This window comes from Mastigoproctus giganteus, chromosome 4 (assembly GCF_048544385.1).
Source record: "Mastigoproctus giganteus isolate SK-2022 chromosome 4, ASM4854438v1, whole genome shotgun sequence".
NCBI classification, from domain to species: Eukaryota; Metazoa; Arthropoda; class Arachnida; order Uropygi; family Thelyphonidae; genus Mastigoproctus; species Mastigoproctus giganteus.
Genome location: NC_143578.1, coordinates 151,372,882 through 151,398,487, shown reverse-complemented (window position 1 = coordinate 151,398,487; position 25,606 = coordinate 151,372,882). Strand labels below are relative to the sequence as shown.

The following is a 25,606-nucleotide window of genomic DNA, read 5'->3' as shown; positions in this document are numbered from 1 at the left end:
CCGATTTGGATATGTCTGACCTGTACTTCAAAATTGATTATGTGGCTCGATCAAAGAATCTTACACAATGCTTTGCATCGATAATATACAAACTAGCGTCATCTACCTCTCCCCATTCCTTGTTGTTTTTGTTATTTGGTTTTTATGAGCATTATCAACTAAGGCCATATTGCTTCGGGAATATGCGGTGGTCATTCCCTGACCTTTCCGCATCCTCCGTATTTGGTGGTGACGAACTCTAACCCCGGTCTAATCAAGAAGCGTGTGCTACGCACTGCTGCTCCTTCCCACCTGGCTACGGAGGCGCGCCCCATTCCTTAAACACATTTCTAGTATGTATTGTATCTTGACCCAATATATTCTGCATACGTGAAATATAGTTCAGTTTTATAGAAACTGCGCGGTTTACTGGTTTATTTTTGCCCAATTTAGGTGCGGATCATGTTGTCAGGTTTGACAGATTTTATAACTTTGTATGGATGTGAATTGTCTGTAAGATTTCTGTGGCGTCACGAGTGTGTAACTAAAGAAAAGATTCCATTCACTCATCTGTGTAACTTGATACAGTGCTGAGGGGAAACTAGGAATTCTGACCCTCTCACGAGATGCTTGAACGCCGACCCCCACTTCTCCCAATGCTCTTTCACAATTATACTGAACCAGCCATAGGGAGGGTCCCCCTGTGCTATGGCTGGAAATTCACCTAAAATCGCTCCATTGGGGGAGCATGATAGACTTCTTGTCAGTGGTAGGTTTAACTTATCTTACCTAAAGTAAGAATACGGTGATCACACTCGTTGAATTCCGTGATACTCTTGTGTATTTTTATGTTTACAATGCCTGATTTCGCTTTAAAGATCATTACTGAAAGTTTTTGTTCGGCTTGTCTTAAGTGAAAAATAATTAATTTGGAAAATGATGCGGCGAGTAATGTATTAAATAAAAAAAATATATATATTAAGAAGCTATAAGTTATAAAAACCACCCTTAACTACTTTCACAATAGCATAGCTTGTAGTTCTGGTCGTGAGAGACTTAATCAGTACAGTCAGATGTCCCAGTAAGAAAATTCACTTTATTAAGACTGATTAGAAGGCTAAACACTGATTCATCGTCTATTAACACTTTCTGCAGACCGAAAAAACAAAAAACAAAAGCATTTTATTGAATGATGAGATAATTGATTGATGGATATTTAAGACAGCTTGACTAATCGATCATGTTTCTTTTCAGTTCTCAGTTTACGAAATACCCAAGAAGAAGAACCGCCAGATCCACAGTTGATGAGGTTAGACAACATGCTCATAGCAGAAGGGGTAGCAGGTCCTGAGAAAGGAGGCGGCGCTGTTTCGGCAGCGAACGCTTCAGCAGCGGCCTCTGGTGGCCCTGGGCAACCGGAAAATGCCATTGAACATTCGGACTATAGGGCGAAACTTGCTCAGATCAGGCAAATATACCACCAAGAATTAGAAAAATACGAACAGGTAAGTTAATTAAACTAATAATTATTAGTTAATTTGCTTTCGGCAGCTACAGGAAGAAACATTAGGGTCTGAAATTTATTTACAAATATTATGTGATTGTTCGAATATTTTGGAACGTAGATCATTCCAATTTCTTGGAATATTCAGCCTAAGGTTCTTGAAAGACTTACCTGCTTTTGCAAGATTACAGTGATCATTTTTTTTTTTTTTTTTTGGTTGGTCGCCATGATAATCAGTGCGGTTGAAATAGGCTTATATTTTTGGAACTAATGATGAAAACCTGACTGAAAATAGTAGTAGACTACTTTCCCTTAAGTATGCTGTGCAGTATGAGTGGATAAAGATCAAAGTATCTGCTGTATTCCAATAGCCGAATGATGCAAATAAGTTTGGATTTTGTTGCAAAAAAAAAAAAATCCTCTTTCAATCATGTTCTTCTCAGCACCACAAATTTCCCGTCAGTTCTTCCTTAAAGTTTCCCAAGTTCTCAACTTCAACAATTTTGGCAGGTAATTTGTTCTAGTGGTCAACCGTTCCTTGGGTAAAGGTAATCATCCTGGACCCAACTGTTGTTTCCTTTCGTGCTCCATACTAGTCTAGTGGCCCATCTCTGGATCTGTTAAAGAAGCTCGTTGTATTTTTCCAGATCTGAATACAGTACCGAAGAGCGGTCTCACAGTGGTTTTATTTATTGTATTAAGCGATCCTGCCAGTCATGCCGTGTCGGTACAAAATCATTCAAATAAAAGCGAGTTAAAATATATATAGTTTCTGATTAGGAATATATTACCAGATGATACAGTCTAAATAAGGTCCGAGCAGCTCGTCGAACTGTTTCTTAGATATAGTCACTATTGTAGCTCAAGGAGCTACCGTGAGGTTTACTCACTGTCATACAACAAAATACATACAAAATTGTGGCATACAGAGCTATGAACACAGTTTTCAACATGAACTGGTATGGACGTGTACCCTCCCTTTTCTTTGCATTTAAAGGCCCTCTAAGTCATTGATAAGATACCATGTGTCTTGTTAGCCGCCTATTGGCGTTGCTAGAAGAATGTTATGTTTGTTGGGTCATCACACACTCTCTTCTCCAGTCTTTCTTCCCCACTGACTGCTTGTAACCGCTTTTCTATCCCTAATCCAAAAGTTAATCCTGGGATTTTATTCCCATACAGGCCCTTACATATAGCAGCATTAAACCGATTTGGATTTTATCCATTAAAACAATACCTATTAATAAAAAAACCAAAATTAAAACGATTTTAGTAAGCGTATTATAAAATAGGCTTATCCAGGAATCATATCAACAAAATATTATCGCTGCATCTACTGATTAAAATATAAAATAAACTATAAAAATTAAGAATAACAAAATATTTAATATTTATTAACTATCAATTCGATATCAATTTCGGGGGGAAAATGTTTTAATTTTCTCCATTGACTGTTTAAAAAATGCTGAATAGCGAAACTTGAGAAAATGTAGAAATTCGCCGAAAAGACACACAGGTACTTCGACTTAATGCTACTCCGAGGGAATAAGACATTAGACCCTGAACGATGGAGTTTTCCTGATCGCTCGAGATCTGTGTTCTTGAATTTGGAACCAGTGAACGACAGTCAATCCCGTGATCGGCATTCCCGGGATTAGCTGACTTCCGCTGCGGTAGAACGGAACGGGAAGCCAAGTGTGCCACCTTGAGGTGCCTGTTTTTTTTTTTTTTCGTTTTCTTTTGTTTCTCTTTCTCTCTACTTTAGTTATAATGGCGGCCGTTGTGGAATTAAATTCGTTTTCTCTGCTTATCGAAAATGGATGATGTAATCGCTGTTTATGGACGAGATTTACCATAGATTTAATGAAACAGCTTTCCAAGTGTCTGCTGTTTGCCCTCAGCTGTTATAAAGGGATGTAAAACTGGTCATTTGACTCACACAAGCACTGTATGCCCAGACATATAGCTGTAATTTGCAAGAGCAGTTCGCACTAAGTTACGAAATTTACTGAATAATCGATAGCACTAAACGAGGGGAATGTCACCCTTTTTTTGCAATGATTCTTAAAACAAATGCTCATTGATGCGGCTGCCTGATTGCTTTCTTAATTTTGAATTGTAAAATGATATATGTTTTTATATATATATGATATATTTATAAAAATTCTCGATTTTCCATTTTCATGTGCCTTTATTTTTTTTGGAAAAATCACAGTTTTTGTTCGTAATGTTAAATTAAAGGAAAATGTGCAACAGTTATCCAAGAAATAGATAAGTGGCTACTCCCTTAAGATCTTAAAATTACACTTTTCAGGGTCCATAACACTTTAAATCTTGCACCATCTAAAACTTGTTCAATTTTTGAGAAGTACTTTCATGAAGAGATGAAGTTATTACTGCAGTCCCTATTGGTAGTGGGGAGATGACTTCCCTGGTAAAGCAGTGGGCACTGTGCAACCCTTAAAGTTTAATAACAAAAGGCGGGCGGAAGGAAAAGTGATTCTACATATCGCCATACAATGTGCCATTCTTTGCCATAATGAATAAAACATCCCTTCAAAAACAGATATATGCAGACAGTTCTTTAAGTTAAAATTTTTCTTTTATCGATATTGAATCAAATCTGAAGAACGTGTTGAGGCCTGTGTAAGATTCCTAGGACGCCATCACTATATAGGTTTTACTGCGAACATATCAACAGTTCTTGAGGTATAAAATGTGCCACAGTAGTGTATATTAATCTTTGCTGGGACTTGCCATTTTACTGTTTTAAAATAGTGCGTGCGTAATTTCAAGATTTTATTTAAATAATTATTTGAACCAACACACTGCTATTTGAGTATCAAGGAGTATGTTGGCAAACAGCAGGAGCTGGACATGCTATACCTCAATTGTATGCGGGGATGGATTGAACACATGTTCATTGATATGGCTTATCATATTTTACCTCATCTATCCCCGAAAAGTGGGCAGGAGAACCACATGCAAATAATTGCGAAAATTTAAATTATTATTGCTAGACATGCAAAATGGCCGTATTTGTTATATTGCTAACCAAATGAGTATTTTTTAAGACAGCAAGAAATGGAGGGCGTGGTTCGGCTTGAGACCGTAGACGGCCATTCAGTCACACGCACAGGAAAAACACTACCACAGGCCCGCCCTGTTGGATCACGTGTGTAATTTGCTACACAACGAGTGGTAGAACTGCATTGGCAACTTTCAGGAACTTTGCTTCGTGCTACGGTTGTGCGTGTTTCTCTCTTTGTCGTCATAGGTCTGTTTCCTTAACAACAGCTACGAACTCAAAACATTTACCTGCAGTGGCTGCTTGGGCTAGATGGGAACCCATTGGAGTTTGTCAGAATGACTGTTTGCTCATTCACATGCTATTTCATTCTCTTTTATTCGCTTCCCTTCGTGCTGTATCAGCTGCACAACCCTGCAGGTGTGGTCAGGTAACACGCGCGCCTGCCAGTTCCTGTCACGCCTTCCTTATTTATTTTTTTTTTTCTACGTGTGTATTTTAGAGGTCTTGGTTACTGGGATTATTGCCCAGCTTATCTTTGTTGACTTGATAAACATATCGGTTTTTGTGAGGTACATTCCTAAATGTTAGACAATCCACTCAACCCTCTCTCCGTCAACTGTGACAGCAGTACACGCTGTCCCACCGCACTCCGATGTTAGGTCACACATGTTCTGATTGTTCCGATTACCTCATCCGTCTTGTACCTGCCTTTACATTAGTGCTGAGTCCCTTGGTGTTGTATCGTTGGCAATAATAAAGCCAGCGTAATTACTTTGGCGGCAATTTTACAGTGAATTCTGAGTGCTATTTTGTAATTTTATTATAAGTTTCTCTTTCTCAAGAAAAACTCTGTTACCAAACCAGATAAACTGCCATTTTTCTCTCCACCCTATTTATTTTGTGGCAGCGTGCTTTTCATGGTTTCTTCGGTGCTCTGCCCCTTCCCTTCCCTTCCCTTCCATAGCCGTCGGCCACACTCTACCCTTAGCAAGCAAAAAATCTACAAGGACAGAGATAAGCGTTTCCCACTCTTAGCCCTACCATCTGATTTATAATCATTCTTCCTGCTGTAGATCCAGGAATATCTGCATTGTACTGATATCTGATAAAAGCACACAGAGGAGAAAAACAAGATTAAGAAAGAAACTTGATAAATAACAATAACAGAATAAAATAATCCAGAACTTCCACGAATGTTTCTCATAATCTTGTTTATGTGTTCTTGAGACATGCTGTTCCTTGTCACAGTTTCAAACTCTGTTGATGTTTTTGGATAGACCTGAAGCACCGATAGCATTTATCTGATTACTGCAGTAATTGATTAATAGCTACAGCGTAATCTATACGCTGTGTATGAGATTACCGATGCGTATGAAGAGCCGGAACAGCGTTCCGGTGCTTTCCTATCCATTCTGAGCCTTGCTTTAGAATGCATCCAAACATAAGTTAGATTTTTTTTTTATTTGATAATTTTTCGTTCTGCATAATTAACAGCATACTCATATTAATTAATTTGCGTAATTTCTAGCTTGAGACTCCTGAGTAGCTTTTCATTTTATTGAATGCTGTCATTACCCCTTCAGAAGACCGAGAAGCCATTCCCCACTTTCCATAGTCGGTGCTTTTGCTTGCTGTGTTTGTATACCTGTTGCATCTAATTCACAGGAATGCATTTCTTAATAACTGTTATTGTGATATTCGAATAATTATTAATTTAAAGTAGTGTGTGGGGTGACCGAGTATTGTTCTAACAGATTTTTCAATTTTGTGCCTCTCCACCGAAGATTAGTTTTATTTTTAACAGTTGCAATTGTTTAAGAAACATTTATGCTTCTATTTTCTGTATTCCTATATTTTACTACCAAATAATTTTCGAGAAATGTTGCAGCCAATCCCAATTCAGGAAACAGTTGATCGATTGATTGTAACGAGGGCTTTAGTTGCCACATATCGTAATATTGTGGGAGTGGCATCCAAATTGAGGAGATCTCCTGGAGTGCGAGCAAAAAAGAAAATACAGTATAAGGTTGTGATCCCAGCAGCGTTTGAACCGGTGCGGTTCAAACGCTGATGAAAACGTTAATCGAAACAAAAAAAAAATTCTATTGCTGGTTCACTAGACACGATACCCCAGCTAAGAGGCAGCTTCTCAGTTCAAATTATAAATTTCTCAATGTCAGACAGCCTAAAATATAACAAGTAAACATAAAAGTAAAAATCCTGTCAAAAATAAAATGAACTCCAATGATACGACGTGACAGCGACCGAAATGCTAATGACCTGGCGGTCCACGTATGTTGTGTAATTATTACACTTGCTTTCTAAACGCATGTGTTTGATACACAAAACGCACATGATGTCACTGATCGCATTTCACTCAGTCAAAATGTAATTTACAAATTAAGATCGAATTGTTATGTTTCAACCGCACCGTTTCAAACGCTGATGGGCTCCCCAAGCATTACCCCTTTGTGTGCGGACGGTCCCGAGCCAGACTGTGCCAGCCTCGCTTTACAACCCAGCTAAGCTGATCAGTGTAGATCTATTTATAAAAATTATTAGTAGTCGTGTTAGTATTAGCCATAGTACTATTGAAACGTAAGGGTTTTGCTACACCAGCAAAAAAAAAAAAAAAAAAGCCTGAAGCCAGCACGAAGCTGCTGGATATCAGAGTAAATTTTATTTTGTTTCTCTGTCTTGACCATATTTAGCGGTCACGAGGACTTGAACCACAATAACTCTAAGCGGATGTACTGTACTCCTGTATTTCCACACCGGAGGGGAATAGAGCGATGTCTTCTGTTAAGAGGAGGGCAAAGATTTTGTCCGTGACCATTTTAAAGTTAAGTTGATTGCCATTTGCATGGTGCACAATGTCTGAGGTTGTGCTTGTACAGAACCCACCTCAGAAGATGTTACTTATCGATTTCGTTGCAGTTGCATTGCAGTTAGTTCTTGAATCCTGAATATATATTCACGCGTTTCTTTACTTCAGTACAAGAAAAAAATAATGAGAAGATAGCAAAATTTTTGGAGACGCTCAGCAGGAACTTCTAGAAGAGACAGAAAACGGAATGAAGACATAAAGGAAAAAATTGGAAGCGAAGAAGACTATTATTGACACATCAAAGAAAAGCGTCTAACATGGTATGGACATGTAAAACGGATGCAAGAAAACAGATATCCAAAGGCTATCCTGGAATGGATACCTCCTGGAAGAAGGAGAAGAGGAAGACCTAGGAGGACATGGATGGATGGAGTACGGGAGTGCATGACAGCCCGAGGCTTAACCGACCAAGACACCCTGAACCGCACTTTATGGCGGGAACAAATTCCTAACAAGAAGTAACTTGTAGGCTGAGGAAACCCATTGTAAATGGAAACACTCCTCTTGAAGAAGAAGAAGAAGAAGATAGCAAAATTATAGCTGTAGTTTGTAGGTGAAAATTTTAAAAGTTGCATTGCAATTTCCTAACGAGACCTGAGGTTCCAGAAATGAAACCAAGTTGCCATAGTTCTACAAGCAAATAATGGATAGATAGATTGGTATTGGCATTGTTATTCCTGGTGCATTCTGGTTCAAGGACTACTTAGCCCATATTGCGCCAATCAACGGGGTGGAGCTTACATATGGTGACTGCAAGAACAGTCAGAAACGATCATATAGTTGTATATGTTTTGGAAAGCAGAAAAATTCTAGGAGATATGCATCATTACCTATGGTATGGCGAAGGTCCAAAGGTTTTTCAAGATGTAGAAAACTGAATACTTTAAGGCTTTTTGGGGAAGGGTGTATAACATACATTCAACAAGAATATGCTTAATTGTGAGCAGAGAGTTGCAGTGCGGACACTGCGGAGGATCATTTCCTGTAAGAAGAAAAGATATGCGAGCTGACTGTGACCGATTCTTACCCTGGCTAGGATGGCTTCTTCCTTTCTGTTTGTGGTTTTGGTGTTATTTGAAGGAGCTTGTTGTGCATTTCAGCTTGCCATAGAAGTTATTTGCTTTGTTGGATGAATGTTTGGCTGCATAATCAGCGCTTTCATTCCCTGATGTACCAGCGTGGCCTGCGATCCAGCAAAAGATGACTATTTGCTGGTGTTCCTAGATATGCGTCAGCTTAGTTTTTATGGTTTTTATTAAAAGGTGAGTTGGTGAAGAGGAATTTTGTAAAACTAAAAGTGCACTCTGCGAGTCTGTATATATTACCTTTTTTTGGATGGACAGATGGAGAATATTTTCTATGGCAAACTTGATGGCGCATAATTCAGCTGTATAACTGCTGCATTCAGTGGGGCAAGACGGCTTGAACACCGACTCCACGCTCAGACTTTGATCCATCAAAGTATATTTTTGTAAATTTTTTGTGTGTACAGTATGGAGTTGTATGTTGATATTTGCAAGAGAATGTTTTCTACAGTTTAGGAAATAACTGTCGCAGGATGGTTTAATAGAAGACCATGAAGGATCTGAACTGTTTGGATCTTGGTGGACGTTGTCAAGATGCATATTCTAAATGTCTGATAATGCCTTCAATCCGATGCCAGTAGGCTGAGCTGCCATGGATTTATTTCTATAGTACATTGTGAACTGTGAATCCTTAAGTGTCAGTCTAATCGGAAGTGTAGGTAGTCTTCGAATTTTGGCTGCGTAGTTCAGAAATCGCATCTTTGTCCTGAGGCTGAGGGGACGTTCATGGACTTCATATAAAGTCTTTGTACTAACAACGTTCCATAAGTGCCTTTAGCAATCCTGAGGGCAGAATGTTGAATAGGAGCAAGCCGTGCTACCACGCTTTCCCTTGCAGAATCATATACCGAGGCAACGTAATCAAGGTGAGATCTGACTAGAGCCCAATACAAGTGCAGTAAGGTGTAACGATCTGCAAATAAGTTGATTATTTTCCTGTAGAATAATACGTAGTCTTACAGAACGGCCGTTTAACCTTTAATAAATTTTAAGCTAATAGAATTTTAAATTTGGTAAATGTTTTTACTAAGCTTAATATGCTTGCTTTTTTTTAAAGTCAAAGTTAAGGTCTCGTCTTTAAAGTCTCGCCTATTTAAACTGAAATTTATTTTCAGCTGCTAAACACTGTTAAACGTATTAATGCCATCAGAAAAACAGAAGGAATTTTGGTAGTGAACTATAATAAACCGAGTTTGTATAGTTTACTTTCCATTTTGAGCCTTAGAAAATACCAATGAAGCGTATAAAATAAGATAGTACACGTAGTTTGTTAGAGCCGTATCAAAATTCATGTCGTTGCAAGACAATTAACCCTAACGATTATTTTTATGAATTAGTAGTAGTAGTAGTAGTGGCACTTGATGCAAGAAAGCAGTGTAGGAGCTTATGCAGCATCAGCCAAAAAAAAAAAAAAAAAAAATCACACCATACCCTCCAATTGCCTGTCCAGTTCCTCCTTAAATTTATTTAACCTATCAACTTCCACAACGACAGATGGAAGTTTGTTCCAGCAATTAACCACCCGCTGGCTAAAGGCAAATTTCCGCACATCTATTCTACATCTATCCTTTCTTAATTTGAACTTATGTCCCCGTAGGTTCGTATTCTGAACAAGTGGGAGGATCCCATCAGAATTCAGCGTGCTCAACCCATTCAAGGCCTTATAGACCTCAATCAGATCACCGCGCAGGTGCCTAGTCTCCAGCCACTGCAATTTGCAGAACTTAAGCCTCTCTTGGTAAGAGGATCCCTTCATTCCCCTCACCAATCGTGTTGCTCTTCTCTGTACACGCTCAAGCAAATCTACATCCTTCCTAAAATGAGGCCTCCAGACCTGTACGCAGTACTCAAGGCGTGGCCTGACCATTGCCTTATACAGAGGGACAATCACCTCCTTTTCCCTGCTAGCAAAATTCCTATATATCATTGACAAAACCCCATGACCTGCCCTAGCAGCCTGTCTACATTGCTCAGAAAACTTCATATCTGACTGCACAATTACTCCCAGGTCTTTTTCATTTTCTACCACCTTAAGTGTAGTACCACACAGTTGGTACGTTTCTCTGGGGTTACTTCTACCCATATGCAGTACTTTGCATTTGTCAAGGTTAAACTTCAGTTGCCACTTCTTAGCCCATCTGCCCAAATTATCTAGATCCTGTTGCAGTAGCACACTGCCATTACTGTCATTAACAACCCTGCCAACCTTCGTGTCATCTGCAAACTTCGACATTAAGCTTGATATACCTTCATCAATATCATTGATAAATATACAAAACAACAGTGGCCCCAACACCGAACCCTGTGGGACTCCACTAATAACATTAGTCCACGAAGAGCAGCACCCATTGATTACCACCCTCTGTCTTCTCCCACTTAACCATCCTTTTATCCATTGTAGCAACTTACCCTTAATACCATTCTGCTCCAATTTGTACAGTAGTCTTCCATGCGCAACAGTGTCAAAAGCTTTCCTGAAATCCAAGTATATGATATCAAAATTATTTTTTGCATCCAGTTCCTTTGTGACCACATCATAATAACCAATCAAATTTGTCAGACAAGACTTTCCCTTAACAAACCCATGCTGTGTCTGAATTATTGCTGCAGTCTTGTCTAGATGATCCTGCAATGCATCTTTAACCAGTGACTCCATTATTTTACCCGGAACAGAAGTTAAACTAACTGGTCTGTAATTATTCGTGTCACCCTTCGAACCTCCTTTGTGAATTGGGGATACATTTGCACATCTCCAGTCCGTGGGAACCTCCCCTGAATCCAAGGATGCTCTCATAATTATGGCTAAGGGTTTGCTTAGTTGCTTTGCCGCCTCCTTTAATATAACTGGATAGATCCCATCCGCCCCAGGTGCCTTTCTTATGTTTAACTTCAACAATTTCTCCTCCACTTTGCTCTCAGTTATTACAAAATCATTAAGCACACTGCTACAATTTGATAACCTTCTTCCATTTTCAAACTGTAATGATTCCTCACGTGTGAATGTAGATGCAAAATACTCATTCAGTTTGTTTGCTATCTGAGCAGGATCATCAACAGTCGAACCATCGATGTCAAGTGGACCAATCATATTCAGCCCCTTCCTTTTAGAGTTTATATAAGTAAAGAAATCCTTGCTGTTTTTCTTAGCATCTTTTGCCAAAGATTTCTCGTAATCCGCCTTTGCCTGCCGAACCTCCTTTGTGACCTGATTACAGACTAGCTTATATCTGCTACAGGCTTCTGCGTCGCCTGATAATTTATATGCATCCCATGCATTTTTCTTCTCTGTCACGAGTCTCATTAGTTCAGAATTGTCATTGTCAGAATTTGTGCACTTCTTACTCGCAGCTCATTAAAATAAAAAATTCCTTACTACTCAGCTAAAGACAATAGATTTAAACAACGAAATAGCAAAATGGATTATACTGCTATCTGTACACATTATAAAATCTGGTGCATCTTTCCTAGACAGAATGTACGTTTTCAGTAATTATTCACTTCATATGGAATACTTCACTGATTCACACTGGTATGCGGATTACATGGGCTTTTAAAATTCTTATATCTCCCTAATATCTGTGAATGTATTTTCAATTTATGGTTCAATATCGAAGGTAGTTATGTTCAAAATTGTTTGATTCTTTGACAACCGAGGAGATGAAGGAACCATTTAGATATGTTTATTGGGGAAAGGAATAATGCTAGCTTTATTGTACGGAAATTAGTAGCTAAACTGATTAACTTTGAAACAGTAGACCATATCACCCCCCCCCCCCTTGAAATTTGTCAAATGGTCAAACACTACACAAATTGAGAAGACCTTATTAAGACAGAAGGGATTGTTGCAGACGGTATTATCAGGCCTCTCCTTTCTTATATGGGTTCTGCAGATTTGGTGAAATCCCCTCATAACCTTTTATATTTAGAAATTTAAATATTCTAATTGCTTTACTTGCTGTTAAGATCCAGATAGGTAAGATTATTATTAATAAAATGCATTCTAAGGACTTTCTTTTCCGGGATAAATCGACTCTTTCTTATCAGACGTCACCTTTCAAGAAATGCCCGCCATCAGGAATACAAATGGCGCATTGGTGTCACATTCTGTTTCAGATATGTCAAAAACGACGACTATGTGCAAGAGGACGTGGAGGCCCTTTCCTTCGACTGAGAAGTAAGAGGTTTCGGATTGTTGTGATAAGTGAATCGTTGAATCTTAATTTCTCATTTCAACAGTAGCCTTATTGTCATCAGAACGCAAATGTTCTTATCACCATCTGGTGTCAATTTATCACTTTTCCCGCCTCTTGTCATCGGGGATTACGAAGTACTTTGAATTTTCTGTGATCGAGACAGGTCACAACTATTCTTTTATATTTAGTACCGTTGCTTTCATTACTTACTGACACCCATTTCTCTAAGTTGTTTTTAGAAGTCTGTGTTATTCCTTAAAGCCTGTTTTTTTTTTTTTTCTTCTTCTTCTTCTTATATATATATATATATATATATATATATATATATATAACACGTGCAGAATTAGAAAATAAACTGTTTAAAATGCGTGGTTAGTTTCATGGAGGCGTGGATGACTCCACCTTCTGGGACGGGTAGCAAGTTCTCTTGTCATTTTGTATGGCTCTGTATTTTGTATTTAGTTTCTGTTTCGCATGTGTGTGTGAAATAGAGGAAGAATGTTGCTCGTAATTATATTACAGTTTTCCTATTCATGGGGAAAAAAGCGCGTGTGTACCCTGTGCACACGAAAGATGTTTTATGTGAAAACATCTTTGGCAGCACCTACTAAATTTTGGTCCGACGGTCATTGTTCGGCCGGTTTGCGAAAATGTGAAACGAAAATGAAGCAAATCACGCCACTTCCTAAATAACGCTAATGCAGTCACTAACGTTGATTCCGTAGAGTAAGTAGCGGGGGTAAGGATAAAACGTTACGTCGTTATTTCGGACTGAAGTAAAACCTATTGGTAACAAAAATGCGAGACGGAAATGAGGTCTCAGGGGAAAAAAATAACTGTAAATACGAACATAGATAGCAGAATTTAAATTCTATTTCGAAAAATGCATAAATTAGTTGTAAAGGTGGTAAAGTCTTGCGGCCCACAACTTTCAGCATTTTATCTGTTTTGGTCCCTAACCAAAAAAGGCTAGACCCCCTCCCCCCCTGCCATAGTCTGCTACGCGGGCTGTTCAATAAAGAATTATCATACTTTTTTCACACCATATCTTTATTAATCATCCATATTTTGATTGTCGTTTTCAAAGTAGTCTCCATTTGGTGAAATTCAATTACTCTAACGTTTCTACCATTCTTCAAACACATCGTGGAAGCTACATTTTGACGTGCGTTCGAGAGTCGTTTCTGATGTCTTTACAACTTCTTCTGACAACTGGAAATAAAAAAAAAATCGCAGGGTGAAAGGTCAGGACTGTATGGCAGATGAGGAACACATTTGACATTAATGCTGGCTAAGTACTCGATGACAGTTTGAGCAACGTGAGGTCTCGCATTGTCTTGATGCAGCCCACCTGCGTGCAGTTGTGGTCGTTTGCTACGAATGAGATCCACAAAGTGGGCAGTACAGTTCTGTAGTAAGGTCCCGTAACAGTCACATGACGAGGCACAACACGTTAGTAAACCATTCCTTGAATGTCAAAAAAGTGATGACCATAACCTTTTCTGCAGGAGCCACAACTTTTGCTTCTTGTGTGTGTGTGTGTGTGTGTGTGTGTGTGTGTGTGTGTGTGTGTGTGTGTGTGTGTGTGTGTGTGTGTGTGTTGGAATGACGTAAACTTCCAAACAGAGCTTTGTTGCTTACTCTCTGGGTCGAAATGATGAAGCTATGTCTCATCCTCCGTTATTGCCTTGTGCAGAACCTCACCATCTGTTGCAACTCCTGACAAACCTTCATGCGAACTTGCTCTTCCTCAAGCGTGAGTAGTCTTGGAACTCAGCGTGCTCAAACACGATGGGTTCCAAGCATGTTTATGTACGGTTGGAACCCAGAGCATACCGTGCGTACTTCCTACTGATATTCTCAACATCTCTGTCAGTCGCCTTACTGCTATATGACGATCTTCTCTCACGAGTAAACAAGCAGTATTTATGGTTTCTGTGGTTACAGCAGTGACTAGAGCTCCAGGACAACCGATTTTTGTGATTGAATCACGTCCTTTAAACATTCTAAACCATCTACGAGCTGTGCTATATGGAAGCATAGATTCACCCTAAGCCTCTTTAAACATTTCATACGCTTAAGCTGATGTTTTGCTTGAGAGGGAAACAAAATTTGAAAGTAGCATAGCGTTCCTCGCAAATCACGTCCATTGTTACGTAGGCAAAACTGAACAGGCATAAACTTGATTGACCGCCAAGATGACATCTTGCGCACAACTCAACTGCGCAGTTGCTTATGATGCAGCGTGGTTTAGTCTTAAATTCCGCAGCTCAGCTAGAAATAGTAAGCAGTACGGTTGTTCATGAAAAATTATGATCATGCTTTATTGAACAGCCCTCATACATTCCTATTATTAGCACGGCGGCAAAGAATTTGTAATGCTCTCGTTTAGTTAAAGTTAATCAAAAAAATTCACGTGGTTATATATATAAAAACATTTACTGAAATTTTGTCGCAATTTAATGCAATATTTTGGCAACGTTTCAGAATTCTATTGAAACAAATCTTCGTGCCTAATAATGTTGTTGTAATATGGTTTTAAGAGCATCAGTGGCTTGGGCCATATTGCTCCTTATATACTATCTGTAAATTGTATGTATTCTGTGGTCGATTTTCTGTTTGCTGGACAAAAAACTCTAGTTTCCAGGAGAAAAAGAAAAAGCCATGCTATCCGCACCTGAAACCGACTAACTCAGCTACGTCATGAAAACATGCCCATAAAAATTTCTCATGTCATCGACGGGATTCGAACTCAGGTCTTTTCCACCGACTATGGGGAGAACGCGATTCTACCAACTGTGTTACCCACGACGGTGCATAAGAAAGAAATGCCCTTGCAGGTAATTTTTAATGGGCGTTTTACACAAAGTCTCTCTCTCTCTCTCTCTCTCTCTCTCTCTCTCTCTCTCTCTCTCTCTCTCTCTCTCTCTCTCTCTCTCTCTCTCTTGGCGCCTCCGTAGCCAGGTGGGAAGGAGCAGCAATGCGTAGCACACGCTTCTTGATTAGACCGGGGTTCGAGCCCGTCACTACCAAATACGGAGGATGCGGAAAGGTCAGGGAATGACCACCGCATATCCCGGGGCAATATGGCCTTAGTTGCTAATGCTCCTAAAAACTAAATAACAACAACAACCTCTCTCTCTTTCCCCACAGCTTTCTGTCGAGATCTCTTGCATACGTCACACACACCACATGATTTCGTTCACTTGTCAAGATACGCTTCTTACAAGTCACTAAAGTGATCCAAGCGGGTGTAATAGACTAATACACTTAAATAGTTACGAATCTTTAATGTAAAATGAATAATCAGTTATTAGAGATATTATTAAGCAAGCAGAATTTGCTTGTATGCTGCACTACCAAATACTCGATAACGGCAGTCTTGCGTGATATGGATTCGAATGTGTAGCAGTGTTTTTGGTGATGTTATTCCATTCCTGTTCTATAACGATCTTTGAATCCGTCAGATTCGTTGCTGAGGCTTGTCTGAGATGCATCATTCCGGATGAATGGCGCGACTCCCGCTCGGGACCATGGGCCATGAACAATGGAGGATATCCTTCTGATTGGCAAAGTCAGCTGTCATTTTTATGCTAGTGGTTCCGAGAGTGAGGTGTAGTTTGGCAATGGCCCTCTTCCCCTGGCAAATACTCTGCAACCTCAGAGGCAGATTGGACCACTAGAGACGCCGGGAAATTTCCTTGCGAATGCCCTTGCTCATAGGCACAAGATCAAGATCTGTTGAATATATATTATCGCAATTTTTTTTTAAAACTTTGTCTCGTACGTTATTCTTAAATTTATGGAAAAAATACTGATAAAAAATATAACTTTTTACAGTTCTTTTATTTCGTTAATTTTTGGTTCGCAGTAGTTCGCACGGTTTATCGTGTTAGTATGTCTACATGCCGATTTTCTCGATAAAGAACTATAGAAATTAAGCAGCTTCCAGTCGCACAATTCATGAAGCCGATTTCAAATCTCCTCCTCTTGAATGAATCTCCAATTGTGTCTGCTTCCTCTTGTCTAGCTCTTCCATCAAATCACCTCTGTTGTGTCTTAGAATGACAAGCGTCGCATATAATATTTTTTAGATTACTGGTAAGTTAAACACTTGCATATTTTTATAGGTATAAATTACATTACTAATTTTTCCTATTTCCTATTGTTTAAAAATTGTTTCTGTATTTTCAAACTCGCCTTGAACATCCTTTACTTCATGTATTTGGCGTTCTCAGTTTTGCCGATCGCGAGGTTTTCTGGTTTCTAACCTCCGCGATCGAGGAGTGATAAATGTAGTTTGCATTTTTCGTACCCCTGGTAACTACCAATATTTTGATGGTAAAGGGAATTCTTGAGGCTCAAATTTCAGAGCTGAGAGAATTAGAATTGAGGTATAAATCGAATCGACTAAGGTTCTTGGGAGTGTGGAAGGATCCCAAACATGGTGCAGTTGCTCCTTGGCGGCCGACCTGAGTCTACAGACCGCTTTTTTAGCATATCAATGTGACCATTGAATAGCATTTTGGCATCAAGACCACACCCAGATCTGTGTAGGTTTGGACTTTTGGTGTGTTGTCGCTACAACTGGTTAAACTGGTTGATTTGTAGGTTAAAGTAGGACAGATATGTTCCAAGTCCTTGAGAATTGCATTTAAGACATTAGCGACGTGTAATGGATTGTCTTCAAGGAGTAACCTCTGTTAAGAGCTTGGAGTTCTCAGCGTATTGAAGATACCAGGATAAATTAGAAATCAAGGTCTCCAGTGTTGCAATATAAAAAGGGGATGTGATACAGGTGTCCAGTTAGATGATTGGATGATATGCTTATTGTCTTAAAAGATAATAGTCATCACCTTTCCCGCTAATGGAACTGTTTCATATTTTTTGAACGTATGCTTACATATCCTTAATATTCGCTTTGTTTGGAGGTAAAGTAATGTATTTATGTTCGCCCAAAGTCGGTTGCACATTGTTGCAGATTGTTCAAAGATTTTTCCATTCGTTGCCGCTGCTGTTCATTTTTTTTATGGATTCATCTTGCTGTCGCTTTCCTGTACCGTAACTTCTTGTGAACGGTATCATAGTCCGGCCCATACGAGTTGTCAAATTGTGAGGGAATGTCATCCGCCTGCCGCCTTTAATTATTGCATCAACAGCTTCAATATTCATGTCACTAACAGATGCTTGGGGATTATCATCGGTGACTGATGTTCACACATTTGACATTATACCACTGCCTTTTCGTGGTAAAATCTATCACTTGGATGAATTTCAATAGATTTGACATTTTTACCTAAAGAAATCGAACACACGTACTTCTCTCCTCGTGCAAACACTGTTAGTTGAAAATTTCAACCACCTGCCAAATACGCAATCGGAATTTGATCAGCGCCTAACGATATAACGCATACACATGACTACTTTTCACAAGTATACTAGTGCTAAAAGGTTATGGAGAGTAAACACAAAAACGGGAATATATTTTAAATACAAACAAAAAGAGAACCGAATATTCTTCATTTATTGAACAAAACAGTCTCTGATTCCTTGAAATCTATTACAAAATGCTAATCCAGGTTGTCGAATAAAACCAGCCTGTTATCGGAACCTCGATATTTCGTGTTTATTGTCAATCACACTAACCCTTAATCCTTATGGTGACCATACAGGAGCAATTTCTGGTACACTTAATGGACGATGATGCGTGTCTTCATTGGGTCCTCCTCGTAAGTCAGCTGCTATTTTAAGAAGGAGAGTATAACCCATATGTAATGGGCAGCCAAGATCCCCAAACGTCAGTCCAATGGAGAATACCTGAGGTGCTCTAAGCTGGAGGTTACCAGTCGCAGCCCACCGTCCAGAAATCTTATTGGCCTTGGATCAGCTATACAAGAATAAGAATCAGTACATCCATTTCTAATGAATTGTCTTATTCACAACTTGGGGAAGCCATGTATCGCGGTCCTCGGATATCATACGCCATTGAGGATGTTTCCATGGAATATTAGCACATCATTTTTAGCCGCTCTGCCTGACTGTTATTTCCAGCCTGGAATTCATCTAGTCCATTACTTTACATTAAATTTCAAATTTCTCTCTTACGTTTTGTCATAGTCTAATAAAAGGGGTTTGATTTATTTAAATTTTTTTGCTTGTCCGTTACTGCTTTTTTTTTTTTTTAATCCCTCTAGCACGAATGCAGTTCTTTCGACTAGCATCTAAAATTTTTGGTCTCATAATCGTGTATAATTATCGATATTTATCCATCTATCTCTAAAGCTTAATTATGTACATTATTTGTGAACAGTGCAAATGCAAACAGTGTGTAGTATAAGTATTCATTGATAATTCAACTGAATCGCAGTAATTATATGTTATTGAGATGGAACTTAGGAAGACCATCTTAAAAAGCTGGACTTATTAATTACTTACCGTATATTCTGGCGTATGCGTCTCACGACTTATACGCCGAAATATACGGTAATTTTCATGGCAAAATAAAAAATTTGCTTTAAAAATTCTTGCTTAATCACTTATTCGTCGCATAAGTCGACCCTTTCTGACAGTCATATTTTTTTTTTGCGCATTTCGCATAGTGGTGTATTCCAGTAAAATCTACCTCAAGAACCAAGTGCTACCCTTAAAAGTTTACATAGTGGCAGTTTATTACTGCATAAATTGTAACGGTAAAGGCATACAATTCTCCGTTATGGAGTAGATCCCAAAACGAAAATCTAAGCATATGGCGATGTAACATTGCACTTATTGATATTATCTGTATATATTGGAGTCTGATTATTTGCCGAACCATTCCTTGGTGCTTTTTTTAGTACCAAGCTAACTTTTAGCTACTGCTAATTGTTTTCGTCTTATGAAGAAGAACAAATTCTTTAATTTTAAAAGATGAGCGACAACGTATATTTCGCGTAAAAATATATATATAATAAATTGCAAATATATTGGTATTAATTCGTGTCTTACAAATAAGTCCTTGCCTTTAATTCAAGCTTAGGATTTTATGCCCGCGGATAAGTAGTTGACTTTAAAATTTTAGACGATTTCTTGGTGCTTCAACGGTCGACACACACACACTCCCCAAACCTATGCCTTACGTACATACCCGTTGTGTTAAGATATAGGGTTCAAATCCGGTCAGCCGCTAGAGAAACTGTTTCTAGTTTTATTATTGCTGTTTTGTTTTGTTTGAGAAAGACCGAGAGGAGCAGGAGGGGAAGACTGCACTTGGATATTCGCAGCTCATTAATTCACTTAATTGCAAAGTGCATGTTTGTTTAACGTTTACCTTTTATATAGTCTTTCCTCTTTTCTGTGCCCTCATGGATAGCACAGTTGGTACAATCACCGTACTCCCCACACGGGAAAAACCTATGTGCGAATCTCATCAATGACGCGAAGAATTTTTATGGCTCCTTTCACAACGTGGCTGAGTTAGTTGGTCTCAGGCGAGATAGCATGGTTTTTTATCCTGGGACCTCAGGTTTTTCGTCCAGCAAATAACAAATCAACTACACAACACACACAATTTACAGCCATGTTATATTCGGCGCAATATAGCCTAAGTTGTGATGCGTCTAAAAACCCAACAACAAGAACAACAACCCTCTCTCTTTTTTACTCACTTTTATGAATACCAGCTGACAGCCAGTTTGCACATTTTCTGTGATACTCTTATTAAAAGGCCTCGTGCGTAGCACAGTTGGTAGAATCGCCGTCCTCCCCACATCGGGTGGAAAAGACCTGGGTTCCAATCCCGTTGGTGGCGAGAGGAATTTTTATGGGCCCTTTTCACAATGTGGCTGAGTTAGTCGGTCTCAGGAGAGGGCAGCCTGGTTTTTTTCTCCCTGAAACTTTGGTTTTTCTTCCAGCAAACAGAATATCGCTCATAGAACACGCGCAATTTACAGACAGTATACACTGAGCAATATGGCCTTAGTCGCTCATGCTCCTAAAACCCAATAGCAACAACTTTTATTTAAATGACCTTATCGCAGAAGTAATTAAGAAAAGCGATATTTTATAGTTGCAAAATTTTCCTAAATATTTATTTAATCATATATCTGCGCACCTATTCTCTGACTAGTTAGGAATTAGATTGATCCAGATGGGGAGTGCCCCTGCCTACATCTTAATGTAATCCCTACTTGTACTCACTCTTGTAATCCCTACCTGCATTCCCAGTGCTTGTCTCTCTCCCTTATATATATATATTATGCTTTTCCTATACAAACCTGCAATAAAGCTCATTACTGTGTAATAATTTTTTTGACAGATACTAACAGAATTTCACTACTGAAAAGAAAATAATTCAACTTGCAGTTGCGGCGTTTTTTTTCAATGCAGCTAGAACGCAATACCTTAATACCTTAATGAATTAAAAACTTCCTGTTGCTGTTTTTTAATATTATTCTTGGCATGCCCATCGTCTTCATCGAACCAAACCCGGCATTGTTGTATCTCTGAACAATTCGAAATAATGCATAAAATATTTCGGAAGCGAAGTAACATCCATATAGAGATTTGTGTGATTTAATAACGGTCTAGAACCGAACTTGTAATAGCAGATCTTTGGTAAGAGAGTTGCCCATGTACTTGCGTTAGCTAGATTATAAGGAGATGCACGTGCGCGCACTGTGCCTGTAGCTATATGCAGGTGACATGTTCCATTAAAATGGTTTTGGCTAAGATATATTTAGGGGTCACCATCCGTTAATACTTCTCTGCAAAAGTATAGGAAGACAACATCAAGCGGATTTTAAATCATGAAACTAACTTTTCGTGGAGAGGTCTAGTAGTAGCTGCTATTCGTGGGAGGATTTGGTCATTTTTATGGTGGGTGCATCGAAAGAAGGGAAAACCAATATCTCCTCGATGGATTGGCATATTACATTACCGCTTGAAATTATTGAAGGAAGTATGAATGCAACACGTTATCAGGTGGATTGTGGCGAAGTTTGTCCCACGACTACTGACACCAGATCACATACATCACAGGAAGAAATTTGCTTTGACTTGCTGGCAATTACGTTAGGCAGACGGGAAAACCTTCCTGTCAGTAATTGCCATTGTGATGAAACGTGGTTTCACTTTCAGCCAGAACCAGAAAGGCAGCCTCATGGAGTAGTCACCTCCAAATTCTGAGGCGTATATGCCTTAAACTCAAGAGCCATTTACAAAAAAGCAAACCAGAAAAAGACATTAGATATCCTTCTCATCTGTGACAATGCAAGACCGCACCTCAGTTTTCAAACAAGGGAAACCATCATAAAACTGTGTGGGACTAGATTTTGCTCTTCGGAAGTGAAGGAACCCATTCGTGGACGAAGGTTTAAGAATGAACATCAAGTCGTTGCTGAAGTGGAAAAGTGGTCCCAAGAGACTGAAGTAAACTTCTACGTACAAAAAATACTAGTTCTTATGACATAAATTTTTCCTGAAAAAAAATTGTGGGGCAACATTTTATTCGTTATCATTAAGTTTAAAAAATATATTACTAAGTATGGCAACCGTTGAAACTTCCGCGAGACTGACAATTCTAGTTAAACTGCTTCTAGTGCAGTGCCAGCCACCACAAGGTCCATCGTGTTAACCATGTACGTCCATCAACACAGTCCTCTCCAAAGACGAGTCTAAATCAAAGTTTGCGGCTGAGGCCTGCTAGTCTCTACTATTCACTGAATGGAGAATAAATCTGTGGATCTGAGTGGAAAATAAACCAGTGGGGAATAAATCTAGTTTTTGCAGGTACTTGTGGTAATGCCGTAAATCTGTAGTCTGCCGATAAAAAACGATGCAATGGCAGATTTCTTGCAGCTCAAACTACAGACTTATGGCTGTCAGATAAATTTGCTCGTGTGCAGGATTCTTGAGAGTATGGTGTGATAGACTGACAAAGAAGTTAAAATTGTCCGAGGTGCTTATAAAATAAGTATGAAGCAGGTTTTAAGGCGATGAGCCTCTTTAATCTTAAAGAGGCTTTTATTTTCATGTACGCTTTATACGCTTTTATTCTCTTCTTTTTATATTGATAGTTTATCTTTTGTTATTTTTCGTATATTTATTGGCTGTATATAATTTCAGTTTTAAATTGTATATAGTGTGTTTGTTTAATTTTTATATTTTATTTCATCTATCAGCGTCCGTGTATATTTTAATAAATTTTATTTATTTTGATTGTCTCGTTGGTAGAAGCAATATTTATTTCATTTTGATAATCGCTATACCTTTCAATAATAAAAAGACGTCGCTTCCTTAAAACGTGTTGCTTCTAAACGCCTTCTTAGTGTTCGTTTTCACCACTGTGGAAGGGTGGACATGCGTAAACAAACAAAAAAAAATAAATAAATAAATAATAATAATAATAATTTAATACACGAACCCTTTCAGATCAAAGATCATCAGATTACAGGAGACAATTTCCGCTTTGGTACCTCCAGATATTTAGCTCTTTGAAACTATGTACAAACATTTTCATAATTATTCAAATTAAAAACTAAAATTTTGTAGCAAATTGCGTTGGGTTTCAATCACTTGTGGAGCGTAAAATGAATGTAAAATTTCCATTTACGCTTATAACTAAAGTTTGTGTCCTAAAATTGGCCCATCTTTGCACTCCACAAGATTTCAGGATATTTTTCAACGTAGTAGATGTAATCAAATAAAATTAGTACACCATAGTGCTTTCACAACGTGGCTTAGTTAGTCGATCTCAGCCGAGGGTAGCATGGAAACTTTTTTTTTTTGTCCAGAACAAGAAAATCGACACCAGATCAAAATTGAATAAATTACAGCGTACAAATTTTATTTAAATTCAACTACTAAGTTGAAATATATACTCCCGCAGTCCTGTATTATAATTTCCACCTCCCTCTCTCTCTCTCTCTCTCTCTCTCTCTCTCTCTCTCTCTCTCTCTCTCTCTCTCTCTTCGTTATCATCCTAAAATTACCAATGGTATTTGGAGAATAAATGGTAGCCGATTTGAAGGAAGTAATTTAATTTTAATTAAATTTAGAATCACTAAATTCATTATTTTTATGCACTCTTTTAACTTTAATTTGGTTTAAATTAACGTCAACAATTTCAGTGTGATTCTTAAAAGATCGCTGAAGAAATAGGACTTCAATGAAGTTATATAATTGGCCTGGTCATTCTCAGTGTAAAATGACAATGAAACTTTAAAACCAACTTTTACAAACTTTAACATTTATCCTAAAGATTTTTATTTGAGATTTTACCTTGTTATCTTTATTTTCCTGTTTTGTGATAAACGTTGTAACAAAAATCATAAAATGATTTTTATGATTGGCATGTTACCATAGCAATCAGAATTATATTCGCGCAAAGAAAATTTCAACTAAACACAACTTACACGAATAAATTCTCCTCCCTAAATTTGCAACAAATATTGATGAGTGTAGATTCTATCGTTTGATGCCACTTCCATCTGAATTACAAAAATGCCCCTTTGATAGCTCATAGAGAGAGAATCAGAGACCGTATATATTTAGTTTTAAGAGGAATCTTGAGAGCAGTAAAGTCAGGTAGTTTTTATTTTGTTTTCTCATTAACTGTGAGAGAACATTGAGAGACTCGGAATGTCGCATGTAATCTCTGTCTGTTCCTTGCAAGTTGTCTTATTCTACTGTTTTCTTACACTGCTTACCTTTTCTCTCGCATGTTTACCGTCCGCCTACCTTAGGCCCATTAGTATTACACACTTGCGTTAATTACATGACAGATTAACATTTAACTGTGATGTTGACGCTACTTTGTTGTCTAAGCAAGTCTGTCATGTTGTTCTATGTATGCTTTAGGATAATATTTTTGCACAATGTTTGCGTTCTGCCTCATCTTTTATTCCAACGCACTCGTCCCGTCCATCAACTCTTTCTTGTTTTTCTTTTCACTCGCTTGTAGCATTTTCTTCTTTCTCTCCTTGCTCATTTTATTTCCGAAAGCGCCTTGGAATCGCTTCTTTGTAGGTGTGCACGATACTTTCGGGTAAGATCTGATAAACATTTTTTTAAATTTTTTTTATTTAGTTTTATTTTTTAATTTATTTTTTACTAGACGGACTTTCAGGGCGAGACGACTTGTATTCAATGCCGACAAATCTCATTAATTCCCAGGAACTTAAAGAAATTATTCTTCATGTCAAGGAGCGAAACTTTTTTTATATGGCATATAGCATCTCTTTTGTCTAGATTATATCTCTACTTATCCAGGAATATATAGGATTATTTCTGTACTTATTTAAAAAATTAATATTTGGCTGAATATGGTAATGTTTTCATTTTACCATTGCCTGCTAAATTCAAAATCTGACTGAAAAGAGGTCGTAGCAGACACTGTGTTAAGACTATGTAGAATATATCTCTAAGATCACTGGTTATTCACTTTCAACATTTGTCATCGTATCAGTGATCACAAATTCCTGTTGTGAGAATACTTCGATTCAAATACACTTCGTTATTCACGCCCTTAGGTGTAATGTGATTCAATATTTCTTATGACAAAATAATGATTTACTGTGTCCTTTTTTAAGGCTCTTCAGTAATTTCATTGTAAGGAGACGGTCTCATGCAACCCACTGCTTGCACATCCACATTCTCGTGGTTAAAATGAACTTTTAAAATTCACAAAGTTGATTTCAGTACATCAATACTTGCATTAGCACTTAGTCACACATCCATCAGTCGGTGATATTATTATGGAGGTGACGAATCCCTCTTAGGCTGTCGTTGTCGGAGGTATTTGCTTCTCAGCCATTTGCGATCATTCTTCGTAATGCATTTCAGCACGTTCTGTGATATAACTGTTTCTGTATGAATGGAGTAATTTAGTTGTTAAAAATTCAGTTTCAAAGTATGATTTATCATTATTAGGAAAATGTCATTCTGGAGTCG

The 25,606-nt window shown here is 38.2% G+C and overlaps 1 protein-coding gene across 2 annotated transcripts in view; it reads left to right on the top strand.

The window, feature by feature from the left end:
* The window catches only part of LOC150087122 (pre-B-cell leukemia transcription factor 1-like), a 591,592-nt gene that overhangs the window by 454,489 nt on the left and 111,497 nt on the right, over positions 1-25,606 (top strand). For both annotated transcript variants that reach the window (XM_090372973.1, XM_090372972.1), the window contains exon 3: positions 1,234-1,484. In XM_090372973.1, the coding sequence (XP_090229099.1) occupies positions 1,234-1,484 (251 nt within the window). The remainder of the gene's footprint in view (positions 1-1,233; positions 1,485-25,606) is intronic.